General features: G+C 47.7%; 1 protein-coding gene across 2 annotated transcripts in view; it reads left to right on the top strand.

Annotated features, from left to right (window-relative positions):
• The first annotated feature begins 606 nt into the window (after positions 1-606).
• The window catches only part of AZIN2 (antizyme inhibitor 2), a 44,576-nt gene continuing 26,985 nt past the window's right edge, over positions 607-18,197 (top strand). Inside the window, exons 1-5 of one of the 2 annotated variants that reach the window (XM_068968916.1) lie at positions 607-711; positions 2,539-2,712; positions 14,496-14,668; positions 15,657-15,791; positions 17,667-17,832. In XM_068968916.1, coding sequence (XP_068825017.1) covers positions 607-711; positions 2,539-2,712; positions 14,496-14,668; positions 15,657-15,791; positions 17,667-17,832 — 753 coding nt within the window. The remainder of the gene's footprint in view (positions 712-2,538; positions 2,713-14,495; positions 14,669-15,656; positions 15,792-17,666; positions 17,833-18,197) is intronic. The other variant, XM_068968917.1, reaches the window with a different exon arrangement.

Genomic DNA, 18,197 nt, shown 5'->3' with positions numbered 1-18,197 from the left:
AGTCCGCGGCCCCACCCACATGTGACGCTCCTATGCATGCTTAGAATCCTAGCACGTCAGGACCAGCCCGCCCCCGACTTTACAAACGGTGAAACTAGGCTCTGAGAGAGGGTCGGCCATATCCAGGGTCAGAGAGCTGAGACTCCTTGGTGGGGCCACCTGCAGCCCCTTTAAGTGGGCGTGGTCCTGATAGGCGGCGCACCTGGAAACTTCTCCCCCCGGTTGTCCTGCCCTTTCCCTCTCATTCTTTCCCTTTTAACCAAAACCCTAATTTCAGAACTGGAAAGGATCGCCAAAGCAGTTCATCCATTTTACAGATGGGGAAACTGAGGCTCGGAGAGGCAATGACACCTAGGCATATAATACCCAGTCCCAGGCCAGAAGTCCTGATCGTCCTCACTTTCCCCAGTGAGCCTAAGTCCCCCAGGCTTGTGCTGGGGGCAGGGTGTGACAGAACTGGGTGCCCTGGCTTGGGGAGGGGCGGGGCGCAGCTGAGGCCAGTGCCCCAGCCGTCCCTCACTCTCCTCCCGCAGTGTATTGCATACTTTCTAAGGCGGCCGGAGGCAGCGGCAACACCATCCAGCCCATTGGGTCCTCCCCCTCGGCATGGCTGGCTACCTGAGAGAAACGGACTTTGTGATGGTGGAGGAGGGCTTCAGCACCCGAGACCTGCTGGAGGAGCTCACTCTGGGGGCCTCACAGGCCACCGCGGTGAGGGTCTGGGGGTGGGGGCGGGACCTCTATTCTCATAGCAGGCTCGGCTGCCCCCGAGGGCCCTCATCTGCTTCTTTTCACTCGTTTGATATTCAGTCCTTGCTGTTTGCAAGAGAGGGGCTAATTTTATCTGCAAATTCCTGGTCCTTGCCCCAGTCCTGCCCCTCCTGTGTCCTCCACTTTCATGAACAACACTACCATCATCTACACAGCCATCTAAGTCAGAAACCTGGGAATCCTCACTTTCTCTCCTACACCTGGACACCACCAAGTTCTGTAAATTCAGCCTCCTTAAATTATCCTTCAGTGTGCAGGAGACATAAGAGACAAGGGTTAAATCCCTGGGTCAGGAAGATCCCCTGGAGGAGGTCATGGCAACCCACTCCAGTATTCTTACCTGGAGAATCCCCATGGACAGAGAAGTCTGGCGGGCTACAGTCCATAGGGTCGCAGGAGTCAGCTGCAACTGAAGGGACTTAGCACGCACACACGTGCTCTTCTGGAACCTCACTTTGGAGTTTAGGCCTCATCTCTCGATAACCCTCCTAAACTTTTCCCTGCCTCATCCCACCCCCTCCAACTTATCACAGCCCTGCTCAAAATCTAAATTCTTTGGCAGTTTCCCAGTGCCTACAGGATCCAAGTCAGAACCCCTCTGCCTTCATAGCCCCATTTCTGGCTTTTCCCCGGGTATGTATCGTGCTCCATCTGAACTGAACTACTCTGCTCATGTTCCCCAGTGATTCCATGTGCTCCATTATCATTCTGTTGTCCAGACTGTTCCTTATGCATGGAACACCCTTCTCCCAGCCTCTCTGCCTCTTACCTGTTTCTGCTGCTACTGCTATGTCGCTTTAGTCGTGTCCGACTCTGTGCGACCCCATAGACGGAAGACCACGAGGCTCCCCCATCCCTGGGATTCTCCAGGCAAGAACACTGGAGTAGGTTGCCATTTCCTTCTCCAATACCTGTTTCTCCTCTTTGCTTATCACTCATCTGTCACCTCTTCCTGATTGCCCCAGGCAGGTTTTGTACTTCTCCCTCCGCATTTTGTAGAAACTCCTGCTTAGCATTTCCTGAATGGGCTTGTAATTGCTTGCAGGGTTAGTTCTTGTCCAGACCCAAGCCCCTTTACGGCTAGAGCCTTGTCTGTTCATCTTTGTACCTTATTTAGCATACTTGCATAAATATGCTTGATCAGATGCCAAGTGGGCATCAGTAAAAAGGTGTCACATAAAAGGGAAACTGAGGCACAGGAAAAGTTTAAATAATGTGGCCTCACCCATGGCCTCATACACATCCAGCCGTCAGCAGACAGTTATCCACAGGTTTGGGCTGCAGTTCTACATTGGGACTACCTCAAGGCTTCATTGAGCTCCTCAGCAGGAAAGCCAGTGGCTGAAGGCCATAGCTTTGGTCTTCAAGGAATTGATCTGGAGGAGACCGACGTGTATATACCCAGTTCTGATACTTTGGCACCATATGCAAAATGCAGTGCGAGCATTAAAGGCAGAATTGCCTTATTGGTTTGGGGGCAGGTGGCATTTCAGCTGAAACTTGAAGGTAGATTAAGAATTTGCCAGACTCCTATGGGGGCAGGGTATTCTACATGGAGGCGTGGTGACAATAAAGGGTGGGAGGTGGGAAATGATGGAAGGCAGAGCTGGAGTTTGAGCTGCCATGAGGGGAGGGACTGGAGCTGGATCACAGAACCTCTTGGGGAGCCCCAGAGAATTTTAGAGCAGGGTACTTGGGGGGAACGTGGGTGGCATGCACTAGCAGGGAGCTGAGTGGGGTCTCGTCTTCACCCCTCTTCTTGTACAGGAAGAGGTCGCTGCCTTGTTCGTGGCCGACCTGGGTGCCGTGGTGAGGAAGCACTTCTGCTTTCTGAAGTGCCTGCCTCGAGTCCGATCCTTTTACGCTGTCAAGTGCAACAGCAGCCCGGGCGTGCTGAAGGTCCTGGCCGAGCTGGGGTTGGGCTTCAGCTGTGCCAACAAGGTGAGCCTCCATCCCCTGCCTGCAAACTGACTTACTGAATGTGCACACCTGGCCCGATTGCAGCTGCTGCAAGCCGGTGGACCAGGGGAAGCAGGAGTACCTGTGATGGCCCCTGTCCTCTGGGAGGGGCCACCCACTTGGGAGGAGTTTAAGGGATGAGGGAGGAATTTGCCAGCCTTGAAGTTCCACACTGGAATCAGATGTGTCCCTGGGCAGGTGGGTCACCTTTTTAATGGAGATTTTAAAACTTCTTGGCATAGAGTTATATGTGATATCCTTGTAATTAAGGCATAACAAAACAAAAACACCTTTCTATCGTTGGTTTTATTTTTTTCTTTTATAATATTAATGTGTGACTCTATTTTTTTTTAACTAATCCTCTTAGAGTTTTGTTATTGTTGCCAATTCTGCTGCCTTTCTGATTTGATTAATGTCTTAATTCCCTCCTGCTCTCGTTAGTTAGTTAGTTAGTTAGTTCAGTCGCTCAGTCGTGTCCAACTCTTTGCGACCCCATGAACTGCAGCACGCCAGGCCTCCCTGTCCGTCACCAACTCCCGGAGTTCACCCAAACTCATGTGCATCGAGTCGGTGATGCCATCCAGCCATCTCATCCTCTGTTGTCCCCTTCTCCTCCTGCCCCCAATCCCTCCCAGCATCAGAGTCTTTTCCAATGAGTCAACTCTTTACATGAGGTGGCCAAAGTACTGGAGTTTCAGCTTTAGCATCAGTCCTTCCAAAGAACACCCAGGACAGGTCTCCTTTAGGATGGATTGGTTGGATCTCCTTGCAGTCCAAGGAACTCCCAATAGTCTTCTCCAACAGCACAGTTCAAAAGCATCAATTCATTGGTGCTCAGCTTTCTTTATAGTCCAACTCTCACATCCATACATGACTGCTGGAAAAACCATAGCCTTGACTAGATGGATATTTGTTGACAAATAATGTCTCTGCTTTTTAATATGCTTTCCAGGTTGCTCATAATTTTCCTGCCAAGGAGTAAGTGTCTTTTAATTTCATGGCTGCAATCACCATCTGCAGTGATTTTGGAGCCCCCCAAAATAAAGTCAGCCACTGTTTCCCCATCTATTTGCCATGAATTGATGGGATCAGATGCCATCTTCGTTTTCAGAATATTGAGCTTTAAGCCAACTTTTTCACTCTCCTCTTTCAGTTGCATCAAGAGGCTCTTTAGTTCTTCACTTTCTGCCATAAGGGTGGTTGTCATCTGCATATCTGAGGTTATTGATATTTCTCCCAACAATCTTGATTCCAGCTTGTGCTTCCTCCAGCCCAGCTTTTCTCATGATGTACTCTGCATATAAGTTAAATAAGCAGGGTGACAATATACAGCCTTGACATACTCCTTTTCCTATTTGGAACCAGTCTGTTGTTCCATGTCCAGTTCTAACTGTTGCTTCCTGACCTGCATACAGGTTTCTCAAGAGGCAGGTCAGGTGGTCTGGTATTCCCATCTCTTTCAGAATTTTCTACAATTTGTTGTGATCCACACAGTCAAAGGCTTTGGCATAGTCAATAAAGCAGAAATAGATGTTTTTCTGGAACTCTCTTGCTTTTTCCATGATCCAACGGATGCTGGCAATTTGATCTCTGGTTCCTCTGCCTCTTCTAAAACCAGCTTGAACATCTGGAATTTCACGGTTCACGTATTGCTGAAGCCTGGCTTGGAGAATTTTGAGCATTACTTTACTAGTGTGTGAGATGAGTGCAATTGTGCGGTAGCTGGAACATTCTTTGGCATTGCCTTTCTTTGGGATTGGAATGAAAACTGACCTTTTCCAGTTCTGTGGCCACTGTTGACTTTTTCAAATTTGCTGACATATTGAGTGCAGCACTTTCACAGCATCGTGTTTTAGGATTCGAAATAGCTCAGCTGGAATTCCATCACCTCTCCTAGCTTTGTTTGTAGTGATGCTTTCTAAGGCCCACTTGACTTCACATTCTAGGATGTCTGGCTCTAGGTGAGACACCCATCGTGATTATCTGGGTCGTGAAGCTCTTTTTTGTACAGTTCTTCTGTGTATTCTTGCCACCTGTTCTTAATATCTTCTGCTTCTGTTAGGTCCATACTATCTCTGTCCTTTATTGAACATAGAAGCAAGGTCCGATAGAAGCAAGGTCCAATGCTGTAAAGAGCAATATTGTATAGGAACCTGGAATGTTAGGTCCATGAATCAAGGCAAATTGGAAGTGGTCAAACAGGAGACAGCAAGAGTGAATGTCGACATTCTAGGAATCAGTGAACTAAAATGGACTGGAATGGGTGAATTTAACTCAGATGACCATTATGTCTACTGCTGTGGGCAAGAATCCCTTAGAAGAAATGGAGTAGCCATGATGGTCAACAAAAGAGTCCGAAATGCAGTACTTGGATGCAGTCTCAAAAATGACAGAATGATCTGTGTTCGTTTCCAAGGCAAACAATTCAGTATCACAGTAATCCAAGTCTATGCCCCAACCAGTAATGCTGAAGAAGTTGAACAGTTCTATGAAGACCTACAAGACCTTCTAGAACTAACACCCAAAAAAGATGTCCTTTTCATTCTAGGGGACTGGAATGCAAAAGTAGAAAGTCAAGAAACACATGGAGTAACAGGCAAATTTGGCCTTGGAGTATAGAATGAAGCAGGGCAACGGCTAATAGAGTTTTGCTGAGAGAACATACTGGTCATAGCAAACACCCTCTTCCAACAATAAAGAGAAGACTCCACCCATGGACATCACCAGATGGTCAACACCGAAATCAGATTGATTATATTCTTTGCAGCCAAAGATGGAGAAGCTCTATACAGTCAACAAAAACAAGACCGGGAGCTGACTGTGGCTCATATCGTGAACTCCTTATTGCCTAATTCAGACTTAAATTGAAGAAAGTGGGGAAAACTACTAGACCATTCAGGTGTGACCTAAATCAAATTCCTTATGATTATACAGTGGAAGTGAGAAATAGATTTAAGGGCCTAGATCTGATAGAGTGCCTGATGAACTGTGGTTGAGGTTCGTGACATTGTACAGGAGACAGGGATCAAGACCATCCCCAAGAAAAAGAAATGCAAAAAAGCAAAATGGCTGGTCTGAGGAGGCCTTACAAATAGCTGTGAAAAGAAGAGAAGCGAAAAGCAAAGGAGAAGAGGAAAGATATAAGCATCAGAATGCAGTGTTCCAAAGAATAGCAAGGAGAGATAAGAAAGCCTTCCTCAGTTGGCAATACAGTATTGAGTAAAACAGACTCTGTTGTCATTGAGTTGAATGCACAGCTTATCTATCTTCATTCTGTTCTCACTTGATAAAGTCTTTTAGCTATAGAGTTTCCTGTGAGACAGAGTTTCCTCTGAGACATAGACAGGTTTGACATAGTTATGCATTCAGCAAGTGTTTATTGAGCACCTACTGTGGGGTCAAGTTTTTTTCTCAGTGGAACTTAGCAAGTGACCAAAACAAAAAAAAAAAGATTTTTCCTTCATGGAAGTTGCTTTCTAAAGAACAAGAAAACAATGGAAATCTATGGTACTTTAGATGGTAAATGCTGTGGAGAAAATTACGGTGGGAGAGGGAAGTAGGGAAGAGACATGGTTGTTGGGAGAGAGGGTTGTACTTTTAGAAAGTTTGGCCAAGGAAGGCTTCACTGAGATCTGAACTGTGTTCTGAAGAAAGCAAAGGATCAATCCAGGTGGATAACTAGGGGAAGAGCATTCCAGGCAAAAGGACCAGCAAGTGCCAAGGCCCTGAGGTGGGAGAAAGCCTGGTGGGCATTGGTTTGTGATATTGTTATAACTGTTACTTTTTTTTAACAGTTAGTAATGATTGTTTTGAGAGGGAACCCGTTTTAAATTCTGGTCAGCAATATGGCTGGGTGTTGTAAGGATTCTAGAAAGGGATCCTGGAGGAGACAGAAGGAGAGTTTGCCTGGGCGGCATGCGGGGATGGAGGGATTCTGAGTGGAGGATAGGTGCGCACCGATGGTGGGGGTTGGAGTGAGCAGGTTCGCGTTTATCAGAGATATGCATCAGTGTCCTTAGTTGCAGATAAGTCTCTCTTTTGTCACCCATGAAGCCCCTTTGCATCAGCTCTTGTTTTGCGCACCTAGTTTCATGCATGCCCTACATAAGACCCAGTGAGGTATCTGAGGGGGAGATTGCCATTTTGCAGTTGAGGAAATTGGGGACCAGGTGCACCGAACTTGCTGATGGCAGAGCCAGGACTTGCCCTTTGCAGCTCTCAGAGTCTCTGCTCTGACCGAGGCGGAAGGGGACCCTTTTCCAGCCTGTTTGGTGTAGGGGTGAAGAACAAGACCAAACCTCACTGACTAGACTCCTCTGCTTCTGGAAACCTAGAGGTGGGCCCTGTGCTGGCCCTTAAGCTTCAGGACTGGCCTTCGAAGAGCAAAACTGTGGTGTTAGGGCTTAGAAGTCAGTGGGGAATGTTAAAAGCATCTACTGTTTGCTGAGGGCATCTGTTATGCCAGGCTCTCTGCCAAGCGCTTTCTGTACATGATCTCATTTGATTCTCGAAACAACTCTGTAAAGTAATTATTATCACAGTGATTCTGACAACAGTCCCATGAGGAAGCAGTTAGCATATAAGGGAAGGAGGCCCAGAGGTTTGAGGGATGCCCAGGGAAGGGCCGCTTGAGTATGGTGAGGGCCTCTCTGACTTTATGGCTGCTGTCTTCATGAAGGTTCTTGGGGAGGGGATGGCAGAGATGGGACCCCTCCTGGGTAGGTGGGATCACCTAGCCCTTGGGTGCTTTTACTTCGAGGTGGTACAGCTTTTCTTGGAAGGCCGAGGCTGCCCTCTTCTGGTAGCCTAGAGCTGGTGGCCACCCTGTACAGCACCATGCTTTTGTGCTTCACGAGCGGCTCAGTGGTAAAGAATCCACCTGCAAACGCAGGAGACATGAGTTCAGTCTCTGGGTTGGGAAGACGGTTTGGAGAAGGAAATGGCAACCTACTCCAGTATTCTTGTCTGGGAAATCCCACAGACAGAGGAGCCTGGCGGGTTACAGTCCATGGGGTCGCAAAGAATTGGATGTGACTAAGCATGCACGCACATGCATGGCCAAGGGACAGGCGTGAGCTGGGGTTTTGTGTACAGATATGCCCCAGACAGGCTCCAGGGTCAAGGGCACCAACCATTCCTCATCTGGGGCTTTGGTCCACCCACCCACCTTCCCAAGGACCTTCTGTCATCTCTCCTGCCCCATCCCTTGCCCTCTCTTGTTGTCTCCCTCAGCATCCTCCCATCTTAAAAAGCCTTCTCTGGACGCCACATTTCCCCCTAGTCCAATCCCTTGCTCCCTCTTGAAAACCAAACTCACTTATCTATACTCACTTGTCTCTTTCCCTTAGCACCCACTTCTTAAGCCACTGCTTCCTGACCTCCACTCATCATTTCAAGGAATTTCCTCTTACCAATGTCCCCAGTGATCAGCAGGATCCAGTGAGCACTTTATACTAAACACTCATCTTGAATTATTCAAGTAATGCATTGATTCATCTGCAGAAGAGAAGTAGAACATCAGCTTTCTATCTCCAGAGATAATCAACATTCGGAGTTTGAGTTTGGTGGCGATCTTCTAAAAATACTTACAAATATGATCCATAGAAAATATACAAAGTATGCTGTGATTTTGTAACAAAATATAAAATATAAAATATTCATCTGGTAGGCACTGTGCCTCAGTGGCTTTAAAAGTCAGCAGACTTTGGAGATCTGTCTGTGTTGATGCATTTAGACCTTGTAGGGGACATTCCTTAATCCTCCTATTTTTTTTTGCTTTTACCATGAAAAAAGGTTTTGTTTTGTACTGTTTTTTTTGGAGTGTGTGCATGTGTGTGTGTGTGTGTGTGTGTGTGTGTGTGTGTGTGTGTAGAGAACATTTAACGTGATGTCTTTCCTCACAATTTTTTTACATATATAAGTAACTCAGATGGTGAAGGACAGGGAAGCCTGGCGTGCTGCAGTCCATGGGATTGCAAAGAGGCGGACACAACTGAGCGACTGAACAACAAGGAATTGTTAACTATAGGCACTGTGCTGTACAGCAGATCTCTAGAACTTATTCTTCTTGCAGAACTGACATGTATGGTCAGTTCAGTGGGTATACCACTGAACAGTAACTCCCCATTTGAAACACATTCTTTTTTTTTGTTTGTTTTTAGAATTTATTTATAATTGGAGTATATTTAAATTGCAATATTGTATTAATTACTGTTATACAATAAAGTAACTCAGTTATACATATATATATATATATCATTTTTCATATTCTTTTCCATTATGATTTATCACAGGATATTGAATATAGTTCCCTGGGCTGTACAGTAGGGCCTTTTGTTTATCCTTTTTCTGTATACCAGTTTACATCTGCTAATCCCAAACTCCCAATTCAACCCTCTCCCACACCCCATCCCCTTGGCAACCGCCAGTTCACTCTCTATGTCCCTGATTCTATTTCTGTTTCTTAGATTGGTTCATTTGTGTCATATTTTAGATTCTACATATAAAAGTAACATCTTATAGTATCTGTCTTTCTCTTTTTGACTTACTTCACTTAGTATAATAATTTCTAGTTGCATCCATTGAAATATAGTCTTTTTAAAAACACAGGCATAACTTAGAGATATTGTGGGTTAGGTTCCAGACAACTACAGGAAAGGTCACAATAAAATGAGTCACGTAAATGTTTTGGTTTCCCAGTGCATATAAAAGCTATGCTTATACTATATTGTAGTCTATTAAATGTGCCGTGGCATTATGTCTTAAAAAAACATACCTTAAGTCAAATGTACATACCTTAAGTCAAAAATATTTTATTTCTAAAAAATGCTAACTATCATCTGAGGCTTCAGTGAGTTGTAATCTTTTTGCTGGTGGACAGTCTTGCTTCGATGTTGATGGCTGGTGGTTGATCAGGGTGGTTGTTGCTGAAGGTTGGGGTGGCTAGTTTCTTAAGGGATAGCTCTACTTTTCACTTGAATACCTAGAGGTTGTTGTAAGATTATTAATTGGCTTAATTTCAGTATGGTTGGGTTGTTATGTCTCAGGGTATAGGGAGGCCCAAAAAGAGGGAGAGAGAGCTGGGGAATGGCTAGTGGGTGGAGCCATCAGAACACACAACATTTATCCATTAAGTTCATCATCTCTTATGGGCACGGTTCATGGCACCCTAAAACAATGGCAAAGTCACATCAAGGATCATTGATCACAGATCACCATAACAGATACAGTCACACTGCAAAAGTCTGAAATATCCAGAGAATTACTAAAATGTGACACAGAGAGGTGAAGTGAGCAAACGCTGTTGGAAAAATGGTGCCAGTAGACTTGCTTCACGCAAGGTTGCCACAGACTATCAGTTTTAAAGAAAAACCCCAATATCTGTGAAGCACAGCAAAGTAAAGTCTGAGGCCTCTGACAGTGCAGGCGTCTCCTGCTCAGATGTGAACTGTAAGACAGGGTTACCTTGGCAGGAATGGCATAGTCACCTCTGCATTGTCCTGCCTCTTCTGGAGATGCTGTCTCTTCCCTCTCTGCCAGTCCTATGCCAGCTTGCCCCTGTCTCTAGCTGGAATTGTTCCTCTGGATTCCAGCTCAGGCTCCCTTCTTTTATAAACTCTTCATCTTCCTGCTGCTGCTGCTGCTAAGTTGCTTCAGTCATGTCCGACTCTGTGCAACCCCATAGACAGCAGCCCATCAGGCTCCCTGTCCCTGGGATTCCCAGGCAAGAACACTGGAGTGGGTTGCCATTTCCTTCTCCAATGCATGAAAGTGAAAAGTCAAAGTGAAGTCGCTCAGTTGTGTCTGACTCTTAGCGACCCCATGGACTGCAGCCTACCAGGCTCCTCCATCCATGGGATTCTCCAGGCAAGGGTACTGGAGTGGGCTGCCGTTGCCTTCTCCACTTCATCTTCCTAGGGGATTTCATCTCCTCCCATGGCTTCAAGTTATCCCCAAGATGCCACCACCTCCCCAGTTTTCTTTTTCTAATTAACTTTTTGGCTGCCCTGGGTCTTGTTGCTTTTGCAGGCTTTTTCTAGTTATGGGGAGCAGGTGCTACTCTTTGTTGCGGTGCTTTTCTGCGGTGACCTCTCGTTGCAGAGCATGGGCTCAATAGTTGTGGTGCATGGGCCTGGTTGTGCTGCAGCACGTGGGATCCTCCTGGGCCGGGAATCAAACCCGTGTCCCCTGCATTGGCAGGCGGACTCCTAGTTGATACTACAGGATGCCTGGAGCCAGCGTGTTCAAATGCATTCACAATCTTCCCTTCAAGAGGGGCCCCTAGGTCTGCTGGGTGTGAAGTCCCCCTCTTACCCCACGTCCCCACGTGCTGTCCATCAGCAAGCTTTCCAGGCCTGCCTCCAGACCACACCCTCCCCGCTTTCTAGCGCAGCGTGTCGTGTCTCCCGGGGAGGCCCTTCCGGGCCCTCCCTTGTCCGTTTTCACATGGTGTCTGGAGTGACATGCACTTAGGCCTTGCCTTCAAGATGCATATCTGACCATGTCCTTTTCCCTCTTGCGATCCCATCAGACCGTCTCCCACAACCTGCAGCATCGAACATAAATCCACATCAGCCTTCTTGTTCTCCCCGTTGGCTCTGCCTGCGTCCCTCCAACCTCATCCGCCCCCGCTGGTCACCCTGCCCAGACCACACCAGCATTCTCTGTTCCTCCATCAGGCTGAGCGGTCTTATCTCAGAACCTCTGCACAGGCCGCTTCCTGAACCAGAAATATTCTTTGCTTCCCTTCTAGCCTGGCCGACTCCTCCTGCAGGGCTCAGCTCAAATCTTTTTTTTCATTGAAGTTCAGTTGGTTTACAATGTTGTGTTAGTTTGGGGTGTACACCAAAGTGGTTCAGTTATATATATATATATGTGTGTGTATATATATTTAAAATTCTTTTCCATTATTATAACATATTGAATATAGTTCCCTGTGCTATATGGTAAATACTTGTTTACCTCTTTTGCACATGGATGTGTGCGTCTGTCAGTCACGTACTCCCAGTTTATCCCTCCCCTGCCTTCCCCTTTGGTAGCCATGTGTTTATATTCTGTGTCTGAGTCTGTTTTGTAAATAAGTTCATTTGTGTCATATTTTAGATTCCACATATAAGTGATATCATATGGTATTTGTCTTTCTCTAACTTATTCACTTACTGTGATAATCTCTCGGTCCATCCACATTACTGCAAATGGCAGGATTTCATCTTTTATAGCTGAGTAATAGTCCATTGTGTATATCCACCACATCTTCCTCATCTACTCATCTGTAACTGGACACTTCGGTTGCTTCCATGCCTCGACTATTATAAACTGTGCTGCAGTGAACGTTGTGGTGCAGGCATCTTTTCCAATTGCAGCTTTCATCTTTTCTGGGTATATGCCCAGGAGTGGGGTAACTGGATCATATATATGGCAGCTCTGTTTTTAGTTTTTTTAAGGAACCTCCATTCTATTTTCCATAGTGACTATACCAATTTACATTTCCACCAGCAGGCTAGGAGGGTTCCCTTTTCCCCACACTTTCTCCTCAGCTTAAATTTCTGACCCTCAGAAAGCTGCCTGCCACACCTCTCACGCAGGTCTCTGCATCCCACATTCTCTAGTATCCCATACTTTTTCTCCATGGCTCCTATCCATTTGTAATCCTATCATGATTCAGTGTTCCTTCGTTCCTCCCCTTCTTTCCCGTCTGTCTGAAAGGTCCACAATCAGAGACCCTGTCTGCTTTACTCAGCGCTTTGCTTTCATTTGCACCTGTCACAGAGCCTGGCGACTCGATAGATGCGCAAGAGACACTTGCCAGGGCAGCATCGAGGCGTCTTCTCCGCCGAAGCGCTGTGGCTGAGAGCCAGTGAGCTAAAGTCGCACAGTTAGAATTCTAGCTGGGTTAGAATTCTAGCTGTGCCACCTGCAAGCCGTGTGATGCTGAACAAGTCACTTAAGGCCTCTCAGGGCCTCTGTTCCCTGTCTCGTAAGATGATTATGAGGATGATGAGAATGTCTATGAAATATTTAATGCAATGACTGGTGTATGGTAATCCGTCAAGGAGTGACAATGGTTATTATTTAAATAACTATAATCAAAGCTCAACCACAGGTCCCCAAAGTGCTACCCTTGCTGCTTCCTCTCACCTCACGGGTGAAGCCGGGAGCAGAACCACATTTTCGTGTCTGCAGAGAGGCAGGGTCTTTGGAAGCAAGCTCTGATGAGGGCAGTTTACGCTCTGGAGGGGCCTCTGATTCTCCCTCTGCTACTCACTGACTGCGTCACCCAGACAAGTGGGCTCCTTTGAACTCAATTTGGTCCTCTGTAAGATGTGGCCATAAATATTTCATAGGATAGTTACAGACATCACATGAGATAATGCACAGAAAAACCTCATGCTGAAAAGTTGCTACATTAAAATTACATACAGTCTTGTTACAAACTCAGGATGGCTAAGGATGGCCCTGTGTCTCTACCATGTTTCAAAACTGCTTCTTTGTTAATCATGGAGAGTCAGGTTTGAGTTTGAAAGTTGGTTCTGCCTCCTACATGCTGTGTGGCCTCTGAGGATGTTTTTTTCTCTGTAGAATGGAACTAATACCCCTCTGATGGGCTATGGTAAGGAGGAAATAAGAGTGAATCTAAAACAAGGGTTGACAGATTATGGATGGTGGGTTTCGCAGAGTCTTACTGGCCCACGGCCACATCCATTCACTTAAGCTTTATCTGTGGCTGCTTGCTGTTACAAAGGCAGCTTAGCTATGCAGAAACTACTGGCTCAGAAAGCATAAAATATTTACTCTCTGGCCTCTCATAGGAAAAATTTGCCAAGGCCTATGTAAAGCCTGTCATTCGGTGCCTTCTTGTGGTAGGTGCTCCATGCCCATGGTTGCTTCCTTCACCAACACCATCATCGTTGTCTGTATCATTAATGCAGCAATCATGTGAAGCACTGTTCTGGAAAGGTGAGGATGAAGAGGCCTTGCTGGAGCACCCAGCACAGTGCCACACATAGGGCCAGCCTTTGGATGTGGGATGACCTGTGCCAAGAAGACTCTTGAGCTGGCAAACTTTCTACTACATCAAATGATATTTTCTATCCATTTAAATCTGCCAGGAAAATATGTCAGAAGTCTGTTTTCAGGGCCACCATGAATCTGTACAGTGCCTTTGTGGGAATTAAAATGTATCTTGAAGACACTGTTAAAAATACATGGATTTTGTTAGAGTAAGATGCTTCACCATTAGGAAGTTGTAATAAATATACCAATATACTATGTAGTCTCTGAATGGAGCTTCCCAGGTGGTGCAGTGGTTAAGAATATGCCTACTAATGGAGGAGACACAGGAGACATGGGTTCCATCCCTGGGTTGGGAATATCCCCTGGAATAGGAAATGGCAACCCACTCCAGTATTCTTGCTGGAAACTTCCATGGACAGCAGAGCCTGGTGGGCTACAGTCCATGGGGTTGCAAACAGTCGGATACAACCGAGCGACTGAATATGCATGCATGATTCTCTGAATGGGGCCCCACCCTCCCTAGGGTTGAGCGGTGGTTCACCCTCTGCACAGCTGTACGTGGCAGCCCTTCTTGTTAACAGGGAATCTGTGTGAGTTCTGGTTGTTGTATATCTATTGTCTAAAAGTGAGGCCCGTTTCTTATGGACCTCCTTAGGCATAGCTATGACTTTGCCCCTCATCTGTGCTTCCTTGGCCTCCGTGGGCCCAGCAGGCTCTGGCGCTTCCTCACCACCACCTTTGGGACCCCACAGGCAGAGATGGAGTTGGTCCAGGATATTGGTGTCCCCGCCAGTAAGATCATCTATGCCAATCCTTGTAAGCAAATTGCACACATCAAGTATGCTGCCAAGCACGGGGTCCGGCTGCTGAGCTTTGACAACGAGATGGAGCTGGCAAAGGTGGTGAAAAGCCACCCCAGTGCCAAGTAAGCTGAGAACCACTCAGGTGGGAGGCTGGGCTACGGGTGAGAGTGGGGGGAGTAGGCGAAATAGGGTTGGGGCTGAGGACCCTGCCCTGGAGCCGGTCATAGCCACAGGAGGTTGGGGCAGGCACTCTTGGGCTGGACCCAGGATGCCAGAGGCTGACTAGGGTGGAGGCAGAAATGATGGGTTATAGTCCAGGCAAAACCCATGGTATTGCAGAGGTCAAAGTCGTGGCAGAAGGAGCAGTGGTCAGGAAATGCCACTGAGGAGGCGTCATTTGAGGTGGGCCTTCAGGGGCGACTGGCATCTGGAGCGGGCATAAACAGTGCATCAGAGGGAGCTGCAGGAGCAAGCACATGAAGGCCAGAAGCAGCAGAGGGCGTTTGCAGGATAAGCAGAAATTGATGTGGCTGGATCATACCATGTGTGGCCAGGGGTGAAGGAGAAGTCAGTGATGCTGGTCACAGGGCAGGCACCCCAGTGCACATGGGCTTTGGAAGGGGTCAGGGCTGGACATCTTTTTCAGGGTGTGCCCCTCACCTGGTCACTGGACACACTGGAGGGGCCAAGAGGGGCACCACTCGGGTTCACCCAAAGCAGCTTCTGTTTTGACTATTTCACATATTGAGGATACAGGCGTTTTCAATAAGACTGTTTAAAAAAAAAATGGTCCCCTCCACCCCACCATACAAGAGAAGCTGGAAAAGCCTGCCTGATTGGGAGGGAGTAGGGCTGCCCAGGGGGAAACTGGTGAGGTCGGGACCAGGGCAGGGGTCCCATGGAAGGGTCTGGGAACATTTAGGGAGTGGATTGGACAGGACTCAGAGGTTGACTGGCTGTGCAGGGGGAGGAAGGGGGCCGGGGCTTCTGGGGTTGGATATAGCTCTGAGCCATGAGGGTTCATCCCCCTAGACTAGAGAAGACGTGGCTGGGGTGGAAGAAGTAGGCTCCCACCCCCGCCAAGGTGCTGCCCCGTGTCTCCCTCCTCAGGATGGTTCTGTGCATTGCCACGGAGGACTCCCACTCTCTGAGCCGCCTGAGCCTCAAGTTCGGAGCGTCGCTGAAATCCTGCCGAGACCTGCTTGAGAATGCCAAGAGGGACCATGTAGAGGTGATAGGTGTGAGGTGAGTGCCGGAACCCCGCCATCCCCCACCATGCCCGCTGCCTCCTGCTTCTTTCCCAGGACTTACTCAATTCTGTGTGGGACCTCCCCCAGGGCCCTCAAGGCAGGCCTGTCCCTGGTTCTGGAATTCTGCCACTTGAGAGTTTCCTCCCTTTGGAAAGAAGGTTTGGAGTGTCCCAGTGCCCCAACCCCACAGTCTGCAGAAGGTCCTGTCCCAGGAGGTTCTAGGAGGGACCTGGCTTTGCAGGAAGTGTCCCCAGCCTGAAGCCAAAGGTCATCCTGGCACACCTTGTCTTTGCCGTTTTTCTGGTGAGGATGTGGAAGAAGCCAGAACTAGGACCTGATGATTTAACTTTCCTATGCTCTGGATTTTGGACAGCCAGGCACTGTGCTAAACGCTCCATAGACATTTTCCCACAATTTTGGGACCTTATCCCCACTTTATCCTTTGATAAAGCCTTTGACTGTGTGGATCACAATAAACTGTGGAAAATTCTGAAAGAGATGGGAATACCAGACCACCTAACCTGCCTCTTGAGAAACCTGTATGCAGGTCAGGAAGCAACAGTTAGAACTGGACATGGAACAACAGACTGGTTTCAAATAGGAAAAGGAGTACGTCAGGGCTGTATATTGTCACCCTGCTTATTTAACTTATATGCAGAGTACATCCTGAGAAACGCTGGACTGGAAGAAACACAAGCTGGAATCAAGATTGTTGGGAGAAATATCAATAACCTCAGATATGCAGATGACACCACCCTTATGGCAGAAAGTGAAGAGGAACTAAAAAGCCTCTTGATGAAAGTGAAAGTGGAGAGTGAAAAAGTTGACTTAAAGCTCAACATTCAGAAAATGAAGATCATGGCATCCGGTCCCATCACTTCATGGGAAATAGATGGGGAAACAGTGTCAGACTTTATTTTGGGGGGCTCCAAAATCACTGCAGATGGTGACTGCAGCCATGAAATTAAAAGACGCTTACTCCTTGGAAGAAAAGTTATGACCAACCTAGACAGCATATTCAAAAGCAGAGACATTACTTTGCCGACTAAGGTCCATCTAGTCAAGGCTATGGTTTTTCCAGTGGTCATGTATGGATGTGAAAGTTGGACTGTGAAGAAGGCTGAGCGCCGAAGAATTGATGCTTTTGAACTGTGATGTTGGAGAAGACTCTTGAGAGTCCCTTGGACTGCAAGGAGATCCAACCAGTCCATTCTAAAGAAGATCAGCCCTGGGATTTCTTTGGAAGGAATTATGCTAAAGCTGAAACTCCAGTACTTTGGCTACCTCATGTGAAGAGTTGACTCATTGGAAAAGACTCTGATGCTGGGAAGGATTGGGGGCAGGAGGAGAAGGGGACGACAGAGGATGAGATGGCTGGATGGCATCACGGACTCGATGGACGTGAGTCTGAGTGAACTCCAGGAGATGGTGATGGACAGGGAGGCCTGGCGTGCTGCGATTCATGGGGTCGCAAAGAGTCGGACATGACTGAGCGACTGAACTGAACCGATCCCCACTTTATAGATGGGGAAACTGAAGCATGGCCGGCCACACTGCTGAGTGAGATGTACGTTAGTTCTGGCTGACTCTGGGGCCCTAACCCTCATCCCAGGAAGGCTCAGCCCCCAGAGGCAGTGTGGAGGGATGAGAGGGGCACCAAGTGCCAAAGGTCCTTGGATCTAGTCCCCTGTCCACTCTTCATTTGCCACATGGCCCTTGGCAACCCACTCAACATTTTAGGCCCACAGTCACTGCATCTGGAAAATGGGCACAGCATCCGGTATGCTTGGGCAAGGCTGCTGCTGGCTGAGGCTGAAGTGGTGACACCTGGGGTCCTGTGTGTAAGCCGAGACTCTTCTTTCTTCCCCAGTTTTCACATTGGCAGTGGCTGTCCTGACCCTCAGGCCTACGCTCAGTCCATTGCAGACGCCCGGGTTGTGTTCGAAATGGGTGCTGAGCTGGGCCACAGGATGCACATCCTGGACCTCGGTGGCGGCTTCCCTGGAGTGGAGGACGCCAAAGTGAGATTCGAAGAGGTAAGTGGGGTCACAAGTGTTGCGCTGGGCTGGGTGGGGGTTGGGGGGGGTTACAGTGATCCTAGGAAGCCCCCTGTGAGTGGGTCCCCTGTACTATGTGCTGCGCTTGGTGCTTTGCCTGGATTATCTCATTATTAACCCTGTGTTATAGCTGAACAAACTGAGGCTCATAGAAGCTACTTCATTTCCTGAGTCCATGGCAGGGCCGGCTGCACACCCAGCTCTGCCCGGACTCTGAACATGCACATATTTGAGGCTTAACTGGGCCATATCTGCATAAGTCATAAAGTTCTCTGAGGGTCTGGGTGTGCCCTATTCACCCTCCTATGGGATGATGAGAAATCAAGTTGGGCAGGGGAAGGAAT

This window comes from Capricornis sumatraensis, chromosome 3, assembly GCF_032405125.1.
Source record: "Capricornis sumatraensis isolate serow.1 chromosome 3, serow.2, whole genome shotgun sequence".
Classification (NCBI taxonomy): Eukaryota; Metazoa; Chordata; class Mammalia; order Artiodactyla; family Bovidae; genus Capricornis; species Capricornis sumatraensis.
This window is presented reverse-complemented; position numbering and strand designations above follow the sequence as displayed.